At 37.4% G+C, this 15,285-nt stretch overlaps 1 protein-coding gene across 1 annotated transcript; it reads right to left on the bottom strand.

Annotated features, from left to right (window-relative positions):
* Nucleotides 1-6,787: 6,787 nt before the first annotated feature.
* On the bottom strand, nt 6,788-14,626 carry LOC148610681 (uncharacterized). The gene is made up of 2 exons (XM_088595949.1): nt 14,565-14,626; nt 6,788-14,443 (listed from the first exon to the last, which is right to left on the bottom strand). The coding sequence occupies exon 2, from the start codon at nt 10,607-10,609 to the stop codon at nt 9,557-9,559; it is 1,053 nt and encodes a 350-aa protein (XP_088452075.1). The 5' UTR covers nt 10,610-14,443; nt 14,565-14,626; the 3' UTR covers nt 6,788-9,556.
* Nucleotides 14,627-15,285: the final 659 nt, after the last annotated feature.

The following is a 15,285-nucleotide window of genomic DNA, read 5'->3' as shown; positions in this document are numbered from 1 at the left end:
AATAGAAAGCTTTTTAAAATGCTAAGTTGTTCACAAAATGACAAATAAGAAAATCAGAACATTGAACAGTATGTTCCTCAGTAAAATGACAAAATAACATAGATTTATTGGTTTTAACACGTCAAATACTCGCACTTTAAAAGGCAGAAATTGCAGGAAAAACTACAGAGTTGTGATGACAATAGCGATGATGCTTATATTAATAAGCAAACAAATAAAATGAAAATAAAATGGAACAAATGATAAATAAGTCTACGAACGAAGATATGATTACAAATTAAAAACAAAATGCAAACAGAGTAATAATATATACATGTGTTCATACAAAAACGTGTAAAACTGAGACTTATTTTTGCACTTTATTAATCCGTAAAAACGGTCATATCATGACAAAACTGTATTAAACTTTTACAGTATATATCATATATGAGTTAATACAAAAACGTGTTTCAATGATATTTGTTTTACTTTCTGCGAAACATTGAAAAAAGTCATATCGTGACGCGGTGTCACGAAGATATCCTAAACATGCCATTGATTATGATAGTCTTAACATCACCATTATACGAGACGCTTAAATGCACAAAGAGTACCTTTAGACCATCGTTAAAAAGCACCAGAAACCTAATACTTAATAAAACAAGTCATTGGTAAAGGTGATTAATATTTAATTGTTGTCGATACATGTAGCTAAGCGACTAAAGTTGTTCAATTTGAACATTTGTAAAGGATCATGTTCACGATCAACAATTTTCTTCGCTTTATCCTTTGTAATGATAAACGAATAACTTGGCTTTATTAAACAGTTTTGAAGATTTTATGGACATCTGGAACACACATTTTGTTTTATAGTCATTACTGATTATGTGTAAAGCTGATTATACATATTTTTTTCGTCTTTATCTGTTTAAATTGATTTGGTATTAAAACATAGCGGGGTACCACCTGTCACGAACAAAATTCCGAAAACTAAATGGTTTTGCAAGTTTACTATTATTAAGTAAGATAGTGCATATAGTATCATTTTAACCAACATATTTTCTTCCTTTTTAAAACAGGTTAATTCGTGAAATGACACTAACTTTTTTCAGCAAACGGTAGCTTATGATTGTTAATATCATTCTTTCACGAGCCACCTGCAATATCCGATTTCTGGTCCATATTGTTACCCATGGGCAGTCCACTTTTGGTTATATTATCCTCGCCATAATTTACTGTTCCGTTTATTGCATTGAAGAACCATACAGTAATAAACACTGCCTTTTGCTTCAGAACCTGTACACTTTTATTGTGTTTTCGTTGTCATATTTGTAGTATAACAGTATTATAGATTGCAACCTTTTGTTTTATATATATGCATTATAAGGAACGCGATCGAACTTACATACAATGAGACAAACTGAAAACAAAAGGGCTACATCGATTGCAGTGCTTTCAAGTGTTTCTAGAAAAGCAGAGGACGTTTACCCTATCGGTGCACCTGGTCCATGCTCCCAGTTTATAGTAGAGTCCGAGTTGCTTATTGCATTTATATTTGTTCCTTTGTACGTATTATTTTGGTTAATTATTGTTCTTTGATATGTGTATCTATTTCCCTGTCTGATCCGTCACTGGAGTATATTCTTTTGATTTCTGCTAGAATCTTGGTTCCCTTGATTACTCTTTTAACCGACTATCATATTTACCTTGATTTCACATTTATGAAAAAACATTATTTTTTATCCGTTTATTATGTTTCTGTTATTTTCGTGATTTTTTGTTTGTCGTTCATACTTCATTTCTACTGTATTTGTAGTATTTTATTGTCTAACACATTGTGGTCGTCTGCAATGACAATGATGATGTCGGAATCACCGATGCGTTTTATGAAGAGAATAACTCACTAATAAGTAGTAGCAGTTCGAATTTTGATATTGACCGTCGATACCAGAAAACCGGACTGGTTACTTTCAAATTAGGAGTTCTACACATCAGCTGAAAAAAAAAACGTTTAACCTATTCAGTAGACCCTTTCGTGTAAACTCTTGAGTTGTCCATGAGCATGCGTAGAGCATGCACAATATACATTGGTCGTACCATCCCCGGGACTCGAACCGCTGTGACATCTATGACAACACCTCCTACACAAAGCCCAGAGCCCTAGACCATTCGGCTATATATAATATAACTTTCGCTGGCAGGGCCATTTCTCCTCGTGGGATTAGTCTAGGGTTGTAACTTAGTACACGATATATCTTAATACAGGACAGCTCATCTAGGTGTTGTTATGTAGGATAGAGGATCAAATTAACTATACATGTCACAACAAATCAATATTAAACATGCAAACATCTCAGAATGCACGACTCTATTCGCTACACTGCTCCATCCTGAGACGTTCTAAGTTTACGTTATCTTCCCTGTATCAATTTGATCGGATGGAGCAGTGTAGCGAATAGAGTCGCCACATTCTGAGACGTTGTATAATATTGATTCACTACCTAAACAGGTGAATACTTGTGACGTATCAAATTTTATTGACAGTTATCAAAGATCTTGAACATTGTGTTATAGACACAGGTTGTGTGCTGATCTTGAACACTGAACTACAAAACTAAAAATATTTACAAACACTGTAATAAGAAACTACAAAATAGGTAGGACTTAATGTTTTCTGTTAATATCGTGTGGGTGTAAAACACGGAGTTCTTTTATCCAAAATCTCTCCCAACGATGTTAGAACTGTCAAATTTGAGAAGCAAATTTTTGGTCATTCCTTCCGCTGTGACATCTATGGCAACACCGCCTGCACTAAGTCCAGACAGTGCAGCGAATAGAGTCGTCACATTCTGAGACGTTGCATATCTATCTATGTATATACGCGCGTGTGTGTGTGTTCCTGTGATGAAAATATACTTTAAGGAGTCCGAGAAGCATCATTTTATTTATTGACTTTTCAGATAATAAGAACAAACAGCATATATTGCCGAATTCTGTTTTTCTAGGAGAGCATTTCATTTCACTTTATAGTTAAACCCACGGTTTGATCAAATTTAAAATTCAGTCTGTCCAGGTTAATATACCCTACAAACAATAAAGCCGTCCATGAACTTCGCCAAACTTCTAGTTTTTTTGTCGATCCAGGTCATAGTTTTTGCTTTCCTCTTTCATATATCCGGACGTGATCAATTCTGAGCAACTCGATAGATGTTTCTAGAAAAGAAGAGGACACTTACCCTACCTGTGTACCTAGTCAATTCCCCGGTTTTTAGTGTGGTGGAGTCCATACTGCTCATTTACTTTTGTTTCTATGTGCTTATTTTATTTATTTTTTTTTTTTTTTTTTTTTTTTTTTTTTTTTTTTTTATTTTCTGTTCTTTGTTGTGTTTGGCGCTATATTTTTTTGGTCTCTAACGAAAATGGATATGGTGAATATATCAAAGAGACAATAACCCCAACGGAATGTCGGCTCACGACCACCAATGAATGACGAGGAAACCCTCATATCACCGAGCAGTGTGCAGCTGGTCTCCAAATAAAATTATACACAGACACAGCGAAATAGTTACCCCATTTACTCCAGCAGCATAGAAACGAAACAATACATACAGAGGCCAGAAATTTCTGACTTGGGACAGGCGCAAAAATGCGACGGGGTTAAAGTATTTTGGAGTGTTCACAACCATAGTCGTTATCCTTGGATTCCTCTTGATTACTGTTTAAATCCTAGTTCCATTGATTTCCCTTTCGGCTTTTATTTCCAAAATGCAATCATAGTTTGTATAAGGCCTTCACTTCTAAATGACATACAACTTTGATCTAGTGGAGGTTTTTGAAGAGCCCCAAAGAGCTGTTAACGGGATGTTGCATTTACTTTATGTACCTCTCATAATCATGAGATATCACTTTGAAATAAAATTACTTACTTTATCTCTGTTTAAAAAAATAACCATACAAATTATTGTATTAGTAAGAACTCGAACGTCCAACGATTTGTTGATCACAGTAGTACCCTTGACTATCTTCGCAAGAAGCTTTTAGGTACAATATCTATTTGCTTTCTTTGTTTGAAATGTTATCAAATACATCAACGTTGCAATCATTTTACTGTTCATTTCTAAGTATTTTTCATGATTTCAAAGACTTCACATTAAATAAATTCTAGCTGTTTGATGTGATATTTTTTTTATTCTTAGATATAGTACTGGTTATCGGTAAACAATAAAGCGAGTTAAATAAAAGTTCATTAATGTATTGCTGCTTCTGGAGATGTGTCCGGTTTTCGACAAGCCTTTATAATGCTTACGTTAGTAACCTGTTATTTCATTGTTAGCATTCAGGAATGGCGAACGGATCTCAAAACCCTACCTTCATCCCCTTCAATTTCCACAGGTACTTATCTGCTCATCTGTTGTTTTCTTATATTTGTCAGCGATAATTACAGGTATTGCAGCACAGTCTCCAGAGGGATTTATGCCTGTGAGCGTAACATTATCAGACATGCAGATACTTTCAATGAGTAAGGAAGCGCAGATTTATTGTGCATCGCGATAATTCTGCCTGTAGTCGTTAAACCAGAAGTGCGTGTTTTGTATGATGCACGATGAAAACACCATTACCTACAGACTTTAAAAACGCAACATCAACTTATAATGCAGGATTTGTCACCGAAACGCCGGTAAAAAACAACAGATATCAAGCAAACAGGACACGATTGGTATCTCTACAACAATAAACTATAAATCAAACAGGACACGATTGGTATCCCTACAATAATAAACTATAAATCAAACAGGACACGATTGGTATCCCTACAACAATAAACTATAAATCAAATCAAAGTACTCTTGTATTGAAGTTATATCGATTGTTTAAATTTTTACTCTTCAAACAATCGCCAAATTGCAAAAATAGGGATAAGATAAAAGCAAAGAACCAGGGTCGTTTTTAAACGTATTTAAACACAAGTTTGTTGTTGCAAATTGTTATTATTATACTCTTTTATTTAAATTCACCTGATTACAAACGACGATCAATTTATCTTTAAAGTATCACATTAAAATTCAATTGGCACCTTAGTAGTGCGCCAGTTACTGTGATATTCAGGTTCGTGTTCGGTTTACATGGAATACATAGATGAAGAAACACAAAACTCACTGACATCCTGCACAATTGAACTAAAACTACTAGTTGGCCTTTTTTAGTTTTTATATCATCAAGTCGAAATTCAATTTAGCGAACTCTAGATCGAAACTGTCAGTCAAATTATTCAAACTTGAGCCACAACCGTCGAAATTAAACCTGCCCTTATTTACATGTACATGAACTTCCCATCTATCTACAACTTATTCTCAGTAGATAAGCTATTATATAATTTAAGTGTTACAAATTGTCGCATAGACACCCACACAGATGATTAACAAAGCAATAGCACCATACCATAGACTGAAACCATTCCTTAGAAAATTGCATGATCAAAATTATCATGCCACCGTCTTTGCAAAGTTCTATTCTATTTGTAACGTCTTTATCCAATAGTCGTGCTAAAATTCTGTTGAAATTAAGAAAAAATCTGGATTAGAACTATCGCTGCATTGCATTTAAGATTAGCCTATCAACACAGAACATGATGGTTGTAGAACAGCTACTCGGCGAAGAACTTTTCCAATGGTAAGCCATGAGTTACAAAATAGAATAATTATTCGATCAATCGCTTCATCTTTGACAGGGAATGAATGACAAACAAAAAACAAAAAACGCAACGATCGTGTACCTGTCCATTTTGTCTTTATTTTGAAGAGATCTTATTTCGATACAAATACGTGTTATTAAATAAATGAAAAAAAATCATTCGTTAAAATATAGCAATCTGAAACAGAATGGTTGAAAGTGCTATTTATAAATCGCCTTCTTTGTGAAAACTGTTTATCTGCCTTTTTAATATTTTAAATTCTTTTTCCATTATTTTAAAATTGCTTCGAGACTGAAGAAAAAACTGTGTCCAAGGCCTTCTCTTCATTAATTTTGCTACACATACTATATATGTAACAAGTGTCGTAGCAAACCTAGCGTTTGAACATTCACAACCGCATAAACATGCAAAGATATGTGACGTCGCCGAAATAAAGTTTAACGTTACCGAAAAAGACCACTTTAAGAGAGCATGAAGGATTAACGAGCTCCGTTGTCAAGTGATTTTTATATCGTAGGATAGCCATTACAGTTGATAATAATATACATTTTTTAAAGAAAATTCTAGGCACCGTTATCTCCTTTCCTTTCATCTTTGGCAACATTCCTTCAGCACCTGCGTATGGAGTGTTCATATCACAACTCATACGCTATGCCACAGCTTGATGAAACTACGCAGACTTTTTGTATCGCGCTAGAACTCTAACAAATAGGCTTCTGGAACAGGGTTATGTTGCTACACGATTGAAGTCATCACTACAGAAGTTTTATGGTTGTCATCATAAACTCATGGATCGTTATGGTGTATCCATCTGTACCATGAAAACTGATTTATTCAACGGATCATAGTTTTCCTTTCCTCGTTTGTCTACCCCGTACTTGAATTTTTATGAGAAACTCGGCGGGTGTTTCTAGAAAAGCAGAGGACGCTTACCCTACCGGTGCACCTGGTCCATGCTCCCAGTTTTTAGTGGAGGCCGAGTTGCTCATTTGCTTTTCTTACTTTGTATGTGTAGCAGCAAGAGTATTGTCGCAGTCAATAAAGGTCCATGAAGCTTCAAAGTTCAATTATTTATTATCGCAAACAATTACAAATCACAATACACATGCTGTTGAACGAAGTCGCAGGTACATGTACAAAGGTACAAAGTTACACAGTTACGTAAAACCTGAAAAGATCAAAGAAACATTGTTTACAAACCTAGTAAATACATGAAATATCTTAAAAGTTATCAAAATAGAAATGATTGACTTGATAGATTGATGTAGAAATTACTAAATTACCTCTCTGAGCCATTTATGATGCCTCGGTGACTGACGTGACTATTGTGTTTTTTGGTGTGTAAATATTTAGCGTTGAGAAAGTACAGGCCGCGCATCGTGACAGTTACATGGCTCCTCAAAATTAGTTAACTAATTTTCCTCAAGACACAAAATCGTACCCTATATCAAACTCTATCAATTCAAAAATTTCAAAGAAATAGGTAAGACAACAATATACTAGTACTCTCGACTAAACATTCTTATAGGAAATAAACAAGTTTAAATGATTCACAAATCAAAATTTAACCCTCAAAGCAAGTCTCTTTCTAACTCTTATAGTCTCAAAATTCACAATAAATCAATGCACAGTTTCTGAGTCCACAAATTTAGCTCCTCGGCTGGGAATCATCCTCGGTCTCGTGAAGGAGAACCAGTTTGTGTATCGGTCTTTCAAGTTCTGATAATTTGAATTTACGAGCACCTTTGCGATCCAACTTTGGTGTACCGACCATCAGTTTGACTTCACGAACCAACCTGTCTTCGTCCTTATAAACCTCATATACTCGACCGACTCGCCACATGTTCCTTGGTAGGTTATCATCTTTTATCAAAACGATGTCTCCGACTCGTTAATTTCGTTTTGGTGCGATCCACTTTTGTCGAGATTGGATGTTTGCCAAGAATTCTTTGCGCCACCGGTTCCAGAATTCATTTGCTATGAATTGAACTCGTCTCCACCTCTTTTTAGAATAAATATCGTCTCTCATGAATTCACCCGGTAGAGGCAATACAATGTTCATTTTCATTGTCAGTATATGGTTCGGTGTCAGGGGTTCCAAAGAGAGTGGATTGTTCAAATGTTCTACGGTAAGTGGACGGCTATTCACAACAGTTGTAGTTTCGGCCATTAAAGTTCTCAGAGATTCGTCTAACTGTGTTCCAAGCTTTGCTAAGAGTGTAGAGAGAATATTTCGCACTGTATGTATTTGTCTTTCCCAGATTCCGCCCATGTGGCTAGCCGACGGAACATTCATTTTGAATTCTACGAAATCACAATTTCCGCAAACAAGATACTGACGTATTTGATCAAAGTCTAATTCTGATAGGGAATTTCTAAATTCTGTTTCAGTACCAATGAAGTTCGTTCCTCGATCGCATCTGATATGTCGCACAGGTCCGCGCAATGAAATGAACCTTCGCAAAGCGTTTATGAAGGAGGAAGTGTCTTAAGAGTGGCGGTCTCTAGGTGGATAGCGCGTGATGCTAAACATGTGAATAATACTCCGTAGCGCTTCAGCACCTTTCAAGATTCTTTGATATGCCAAGGACCGAAAAGGTCAACTCCGCAATAAGTGAATGGCGGTACGTCCTCGAGTCGATCGGAAGGCAAATCTGCCATTTTCTGTATTTGTGTCTGACCTCAGTGTTTTCGGTACATTACACACTTAGACAGAAGAGACAATACAACAGAACTACCTCCAAGAATCCAAAAGCCATGAGATCGAATTATGTTTGTAGTAATTCCACGTCCTTGGTGTTGTGATTGTTCGTGGTAATGGCGAACGATAAGGTCTGTGATATGAGAACGTTTAAGTAAGATAACTGGATGCTTCAAGTTTGAACTGAGATCTGCGCGTTGTATACGACCACCAACGCGTATTATTCCTTCTCAGTCTAGAAATGGGTCAAGTCTATACAATGATGACATTACTTTCATAACACCGTTTCGCACCCTAGCAACCTCTCCATTTGAACGTAATGATCGCAACGTCTGAATTTCGTCTTTGAAAGCAATTCTTTGAATTTGTTTTACAATTTCAATCTCCGCTCGTTGTAAGTCATTCACATTTATCACACTACATGCAACTTTCGGACGTTTCGCTAACAATTTATCTTTCAGATTTAAACAAATTGCAATACAACGTTTGGCTCGGCTCCAACTCGAAAAATATTCGAAACGCTGAAGAATAGAACTACAATTATCCTTCGAGGATGTATTGGTAGAAAATGCTTTGACCTTCTTAACTTCCGGATCGTGTAATAAAATGTCTGAAGTAAGGGTATTGTTCTTTTCAAATTCTATATCCGCCTTCCATGAGAACTCTGGTCCCGAAAACCAATTCGACCGTTCTAATTCTATAGGCGATGCTCCGCGAGACGCGATATCAGCTGGGTTGTCACGTGCTGTTACATAGTTTCAGTGAGAAGGGTCTGTTATATTTCGAATCTGTTGCATTCTGTTCGCAACAAAGACATGAAAGCGTTTATAGTCAGTTGCGATATACCCAAGCACTACGTTACTGTCGGTCCAAAAGTAAGAAGAAACATTCGCATAGTCAAGCTCTTTGTGGAGTAGACTACTGATTTTCACTGATGTCAAAGCCGCAGTGAGTTCTAGTCTATGTATAGTAATGGCTTTTAACGGAACAACACGAGATTTTCCCTTAACTAATGCACAATGAACTTGTTGGTGAATGTTAACAAATCTTACGTAGGAACACTGTCCATAGCCTGTTGAACTCGCATCAGAAAAGTGGTGAAGTTCTACTGCCTTCACTCCTCCAAAACCAACGGGTTTAAGGCATCGATCAATGTTTAAGGATTCCAGATTTAGCAAATCTCTTTACCACTTTTCCCATTTCATTTCGACGCTTTCCGGTAACGCAATTTCCCAATCGACCTGATCCTTGCACATTTCCTGAAGCATTTGCTTAGCGACGAGTATAACTGGCGAGATGACACCTAAGGGATCATACACTGAACTAAGCATCGATAACATACCATGACGTGTCGATGGTTTGGTATTAAGTGATATTCTAAACTGAAAAGCGTCATTCTCGATACACCACTGAATTCCTAGAGTCTTTGTCGTTGGCAACGTTTCATACGACAGGTTCAAATTCAACTCCTTAGCGCAGTCCTTTTCCGGCATTTGAGACAATAACTTATGCAATCTAATGCCCCTGTTACTACACATTTCAATTGTCCGTTTGATAAGCCTTATTGCTTCTTCGGCAATCGGGAGGGATTTTAATCCGTCGTTGACGTAGAAATCACGTCTAATGAAGTTCACTACTTCTGGTCCGAAATCCGCTTTGTAATCATTGGCCAGTTGTTTCAGCCCAAAGTTTGCACATCCGGGTGACGATATCGCACCGAATTGATGAACACTCATCCGAGATTCCACTGGGTCACGAGTGATATCTCCGTTTTCGAACCAAAGAAATTTCAGGTAGTTTCGATGTTCAACATTGACCTTAACTTGATGGAACATTTGTTCTACGTCACAAACTATTGCGATAGAGTCTTTACGAAATCGACTCAAGACCCCGATAAGAGAATTCGTAAGGTCGGGACCCTGAAGCAGATTATCGTTCAATGACTGTCCCATGAATCTAGCACTACAATCGAACACTACTCGCAGTTTACCAGGTTTTCGAGGGTGATAAATTCCGTGATGTGGAATGAACCATTGTTGACCATTATTCTGACTTCGTTCGTTTTCTGGAACTCTTTCCACGAAACCATTTCGAATTATATTGTTCACAAAATCCTGGTAATGATCGGCGTACATTGCATCATTACGGAATCTTTTCTTCCAATACGCTAGTCTTTGTGTGGCTATACATATGTTGTTCCGTAAATTCGGTGGGCCGTTTTTAAACGGTAACGGCATTTCGTAGTGCGAATCGATTACATGAATTCCTTCATGCAATGTTGTAAGAAACTTCCTGTCGTCGTGTGAGATCGGTCTTGTGCAGTCCCCATGCTCAACAAAGTCCGTTTCGAATAGTCGGTTCAAATCGGAAGGATTGATAACCTCCTTTACATTTGATCGTATTGACACTTTAAAACATTCGTTGGTGTCGGATAATTCCTTCGGTACTTCGAACGTCTGCACTCTGTGAGAGTGTCCAATCGTATCTGATCTTCGTCGTTTCTAGTCGAGTTAACACATCCAACGATGCCCCATCCTAGGTCAGTTCTTTGACCATACGGACCATCCTTTGTCGCAGGTATTACTTCTCTTGGGATAAGCGCACGTGAACAGTTATATCCTATAAGTAACCCTATATCGCAGTTCAGTAACGGTAATTATTCGTCCGCAATACCGTGTAAGTGGTGCCAATTTCTAGCCATTTCGGGAGTTGGGATGTGTGATCTATTCGCAGGCGTAAACGCCGTCGGTAGTGGAATCCGCAGTGGACTACCATATCCTCGCACAACTAGTCCTTTTACTTTGCGACTATCTACAACCTGGTTTTCCGCAAACATCGTAGATAACGACAATTTCACTTCCGTTCCGGTAAGACCTAATTAATTGCAAGTTTCGCTGAGAATAAAAGTTGTATCTGATTGAGTGTCAAGTAAGGCATAAACAAGTACTTCATCATTCGGAAAGTCTAAACGAGAGACGTATACGGGAATTAACTTTTAGCACTCAATTCGATACTACTCATATGTACTGTTCCAGACTGAAACGATTCGGGTTTGGTGGTTACATTATAAACTGATGAATTACCTGCCGACGCATTCGAGTTCATGGCGTTATGTTTGATCAAATCTCCGTGTAAAGACGTAGGGTGGCGTTTTTCGCAAATTTCACATATTTTACGTTGCGTGCATCGCTTCGAAACGTGACCAGATCCTAAGCATCCAAAACAAAGTTGATTGTTCTTTGCAAAGTCTTTCCTAGTCTCAATCGCCTTTGCACGAAATGTTCTACAAGCGTCGAGATCGTGATTCCACCGATCGCAATACAAACATTTTACTTTCTCTTTTAGTTTCGAAACCGTTCGAGACATGTCCGTTGTACTTTTATCGGAAGTGTCGGTCAACAAAGCACGTCCTTGAAACGTTCCAGTGTTGGGTCGTCTTTCATGACGTCTTTCTGGTGCTCTATGTCGGTCGCCATTGTTGTTGATATGACTCGGAATGAAGTCTCCTTTCACTGATTGTAAGGATGTGACGGGATCACTCGCGATCTTAGCTTCTTGCGATATGAACTCGACAAAGTTTTTAAACGGCGGAAATTGTCTGTATTCTTTCTTATATTGGACGACGATTCTACTCCAACGAGTGACTAACCAATCTGGTAACTTTGTTAGCAATTTTCAGTTCTCGCGATCATCGTTCAGAATACTTAATGTTCCAATGCTTTCCATCGCAATTTCGCACTGCTTAAGAAAGTCAGAAAATCTTAATAATGCTTTAGAGTCTCTTGGTACAATTCTAGGCCACTTTTCTAATTTATCACGGAAAGCGTTTCCGATAACAAACGAGTCGCCATATCTCTGATCAAGAAGGTCCTTTGCCTCTGTATACGCATTATCGGTAGGCAGTAGAAAGAAATTTTCAATGACGTCGCGAACTTGTTCTCCTAAGTATTTTCTCAAATAGTGTAAGCGTTCCGAAGATGGAATTTGTTTTTGATCTATCAATATCTGAAACGCCGATTTCCAACTTGGATATTTCAATGGATCTCCATCAAATACGGTCGGTTCCGGCGGTGGAAGACGGCTTAAATTCACTTGATCGGCGAACGATTTGGCTAGATCGTTTATCATAGGGGAAGACGTATCACGATTGTCGACTTCAGAAAGTATTCTATTGCTTGACACTGAATTGTCGCGCGGAACGTGACTATCAATTGTCGGTTTGTTCATTCAGTCGTCTCCTACAGGAATACTCGTGGAACGCGATCGCTGTGGTATGAATTCACTAACATTCGGATTCAATGAAGCAGAGATGGAAGTGGCGTCAAACGATTCTCGGTTAACAGTCACTTCCGGAAGCTGATTGAATGACACATTTGCAATTTTCGTAACTGATTGCACGGTTCTTCGCGATACACATTCGAACTCGCTAGAGCGTGGATCATCTTGCATTCGATCCGCGAAACTATTTGTGACGTTAGGCACTTCCTTGAATTTAACAGCACTCTCCAGAAATGGTCCTAAAACATCGGCTTTAGGCAACGATTTCGTAGCATTGTCTAACTCGGACTCGAGATATTCTGTTCCGACGATAATTTCTAGCTTCGCCTCGTCGATGTCTAGGTCTCTCATTGTCCGAATCTTATCTAACTGTAATTTCGCACTCGCTTCTGCGTCTAGATACTTAAGTTTCGTTTTGAGTTCGATTGTCTTAGAGGCCATTTCGGATCTTATGGAATGACGTGAATAATGTGAGGATTTCCCTGATCCTACTCGAGATGACCTACGCGTCGTTCCTGACGATGCTTCCGAACGATCATCCTCTAGCTCCTTTAAACGTAACCAAATCCGTTTCATAATATCGTAATGGTGAGATTCGAACGTTTCGTACCGTGTATTAATGTCTTCTTTCATGTCTCGTCCTAATTCGACATGCTCACCGGATTGACACTCCTTTGCTATTAATCTGGATAATTGTTCATAGACGCTAACGAAATGATCTGAGTGCTCGGCTAAATTATCTCGTTGACTTCTAATCATAACACAATCTTTACTGTCGCTAAGTAGGACTTCTAATTTGTTGCAACAAGCTTTCCAAGCAAACAATGTTTTTTTAAAGTTTTTATCTAAAGTATCAAGTTGCCACCATAGTCCTTCACTTGATGGCTTTCGCTCACGAGAAGACCTACGAACAACATTTTCGGATTCATCTGCGTTGGACATTTTGCTCAATATAACCTTCATTTAGATTATCAACAATGAATAATACCCATAACAATCAATGTAAAATGTACATAGCAGCATAACTCAATTCAATATATGAAATTCAAGATGCATGAAATATAAAAATGCATGACATAAAGACTTGTGATAATAGAAAATTGAAATAGTAATAATAATGCATGGCATGAAAATAGCAAAGTTTAATGGCAAAAGGTTCAATACTGTAGATCAAAACCGGATATCTGTTACCTGGAGAAAGTTCATCAGGACATCTTCAGTGTATCCACTTAGCTCCAAAAAGTTCGCATGAAACGTAAGAAGCGATGTTTTCTGAATCACAAAACGTATATATGTAATGTCACTTCCGTTATTCAATCTTCTGAGAATGTCACAACAATGTCACTTCCGTTACTCAATCTTCTGAGAATGTCAAAACTGGTCCGTACTGTACTTGAAGAAAATTCGAACGTGACGTGGTTTATTCACACACTTATTTGCGTGACGGGTGCATTACGTAGAATATCGACATTGAAAATTTATAAGTGTTGATAAATCACTTACGATTGAGTGAAAATATATTCCAAATCACCATAATATCCAAAGTTTATGAAATACTGTTATACACAATATCTCACATATGTAACGTGTGTCCCCGATGGTCGAACCACAACTCGGCACACAAATGTTCTCAGAGGTTTCACTGTAGCAGCAAGAGTATTGTCGCAGTCAATAAAGGTCCATGAAGCTTCAAAGTTCAATTATTTATTATCGCAAATAAGTACAAATCACAATACACATGCTGTTGAATGCAGTCACAGGTACATGTACAAAGGTACAAAGTTACGTAAAACCTGAAAAGATCAAAGAAACATTGTTTACAAACCTAGTAGTAGTAAATACATGAAATATCTTAAAAGTTATCAAAATAGAAATGATTGACTTGATAGATTGATGTAGAAATGACTAAATTACCTCTTTGGGCCATTTATGATGCCTCGTTGACTGACGTGACTATTGTGTTTTTGGTGTGTAAATATTTAACGTTGAGAAAATACAGGCCGCGCATCGTGACAGTTACAGTATGTATGATTTTAGTTAATTCATGTTCTTTGTTGTGTATGTCTGTTTTCCATGTCTGGTCTTTGTCCCTGGATTGCATTCTTTTGATTACCGCTATAACCTTGGTTCCCTTGATTACCCTTTCACAATACTAAGAAATGATTTAATACCTGTCGTTTTTTTTTTAAATTTCCATACATACCCTATGTATTTTCATCATTGTACTCGTATAATTCGTATAATTCAAATCTAAGTACAAAGAAAACGATGCCCGGTACGATGTCACTTTTTTCTGTCATATGAGTGCATTCGAGCCGATCTTTCCGCATTCATAATTTCAGAAAAATTCTAGGACGCGATATTTACGTATCTCCTACTTTAATGGTTTCATATTCAATATTTACAGACTAACTAGATGCCGTATTATCGTTTCTATCTTGTAAAATCCTGATACATAGAATCGCAAAGTGCAACTTTCCCGTTTTTTTTTCTGTTTCTTTTTTCTTTTTTTTTTTTTTTTTTTTTTTGCGAGGTTGAATTTGTTATTCAGAACGCCAAAGTTACAGTCTTAAGGAGGTAGACCCAGGGTAGGGGACATAACTCTCGAAATCAGTGATATGTTTGTATCATATTC

This window comes from Perna viridis, chromosome 8 (assembly GCF_037379345.1).
Source record: "Perna viridis isolate PV_CMFRI_1.1 ecotype Kerala chromosome 8, ASM3737934v1, whole genome shotgun sequence".
Classification (NCBI taxonomy): domain Eukaryota; kingdom Metazoa; phylum Mollusca; class Bivalvia; order Mytilida; family Mytilidae; genus Perna; species Perna viridis.
The sequence above is the reverse complement of the archived record's forward strand: the minus strand, read 5'-3'. Positions and strand labels throughout refer to the sequence as shown.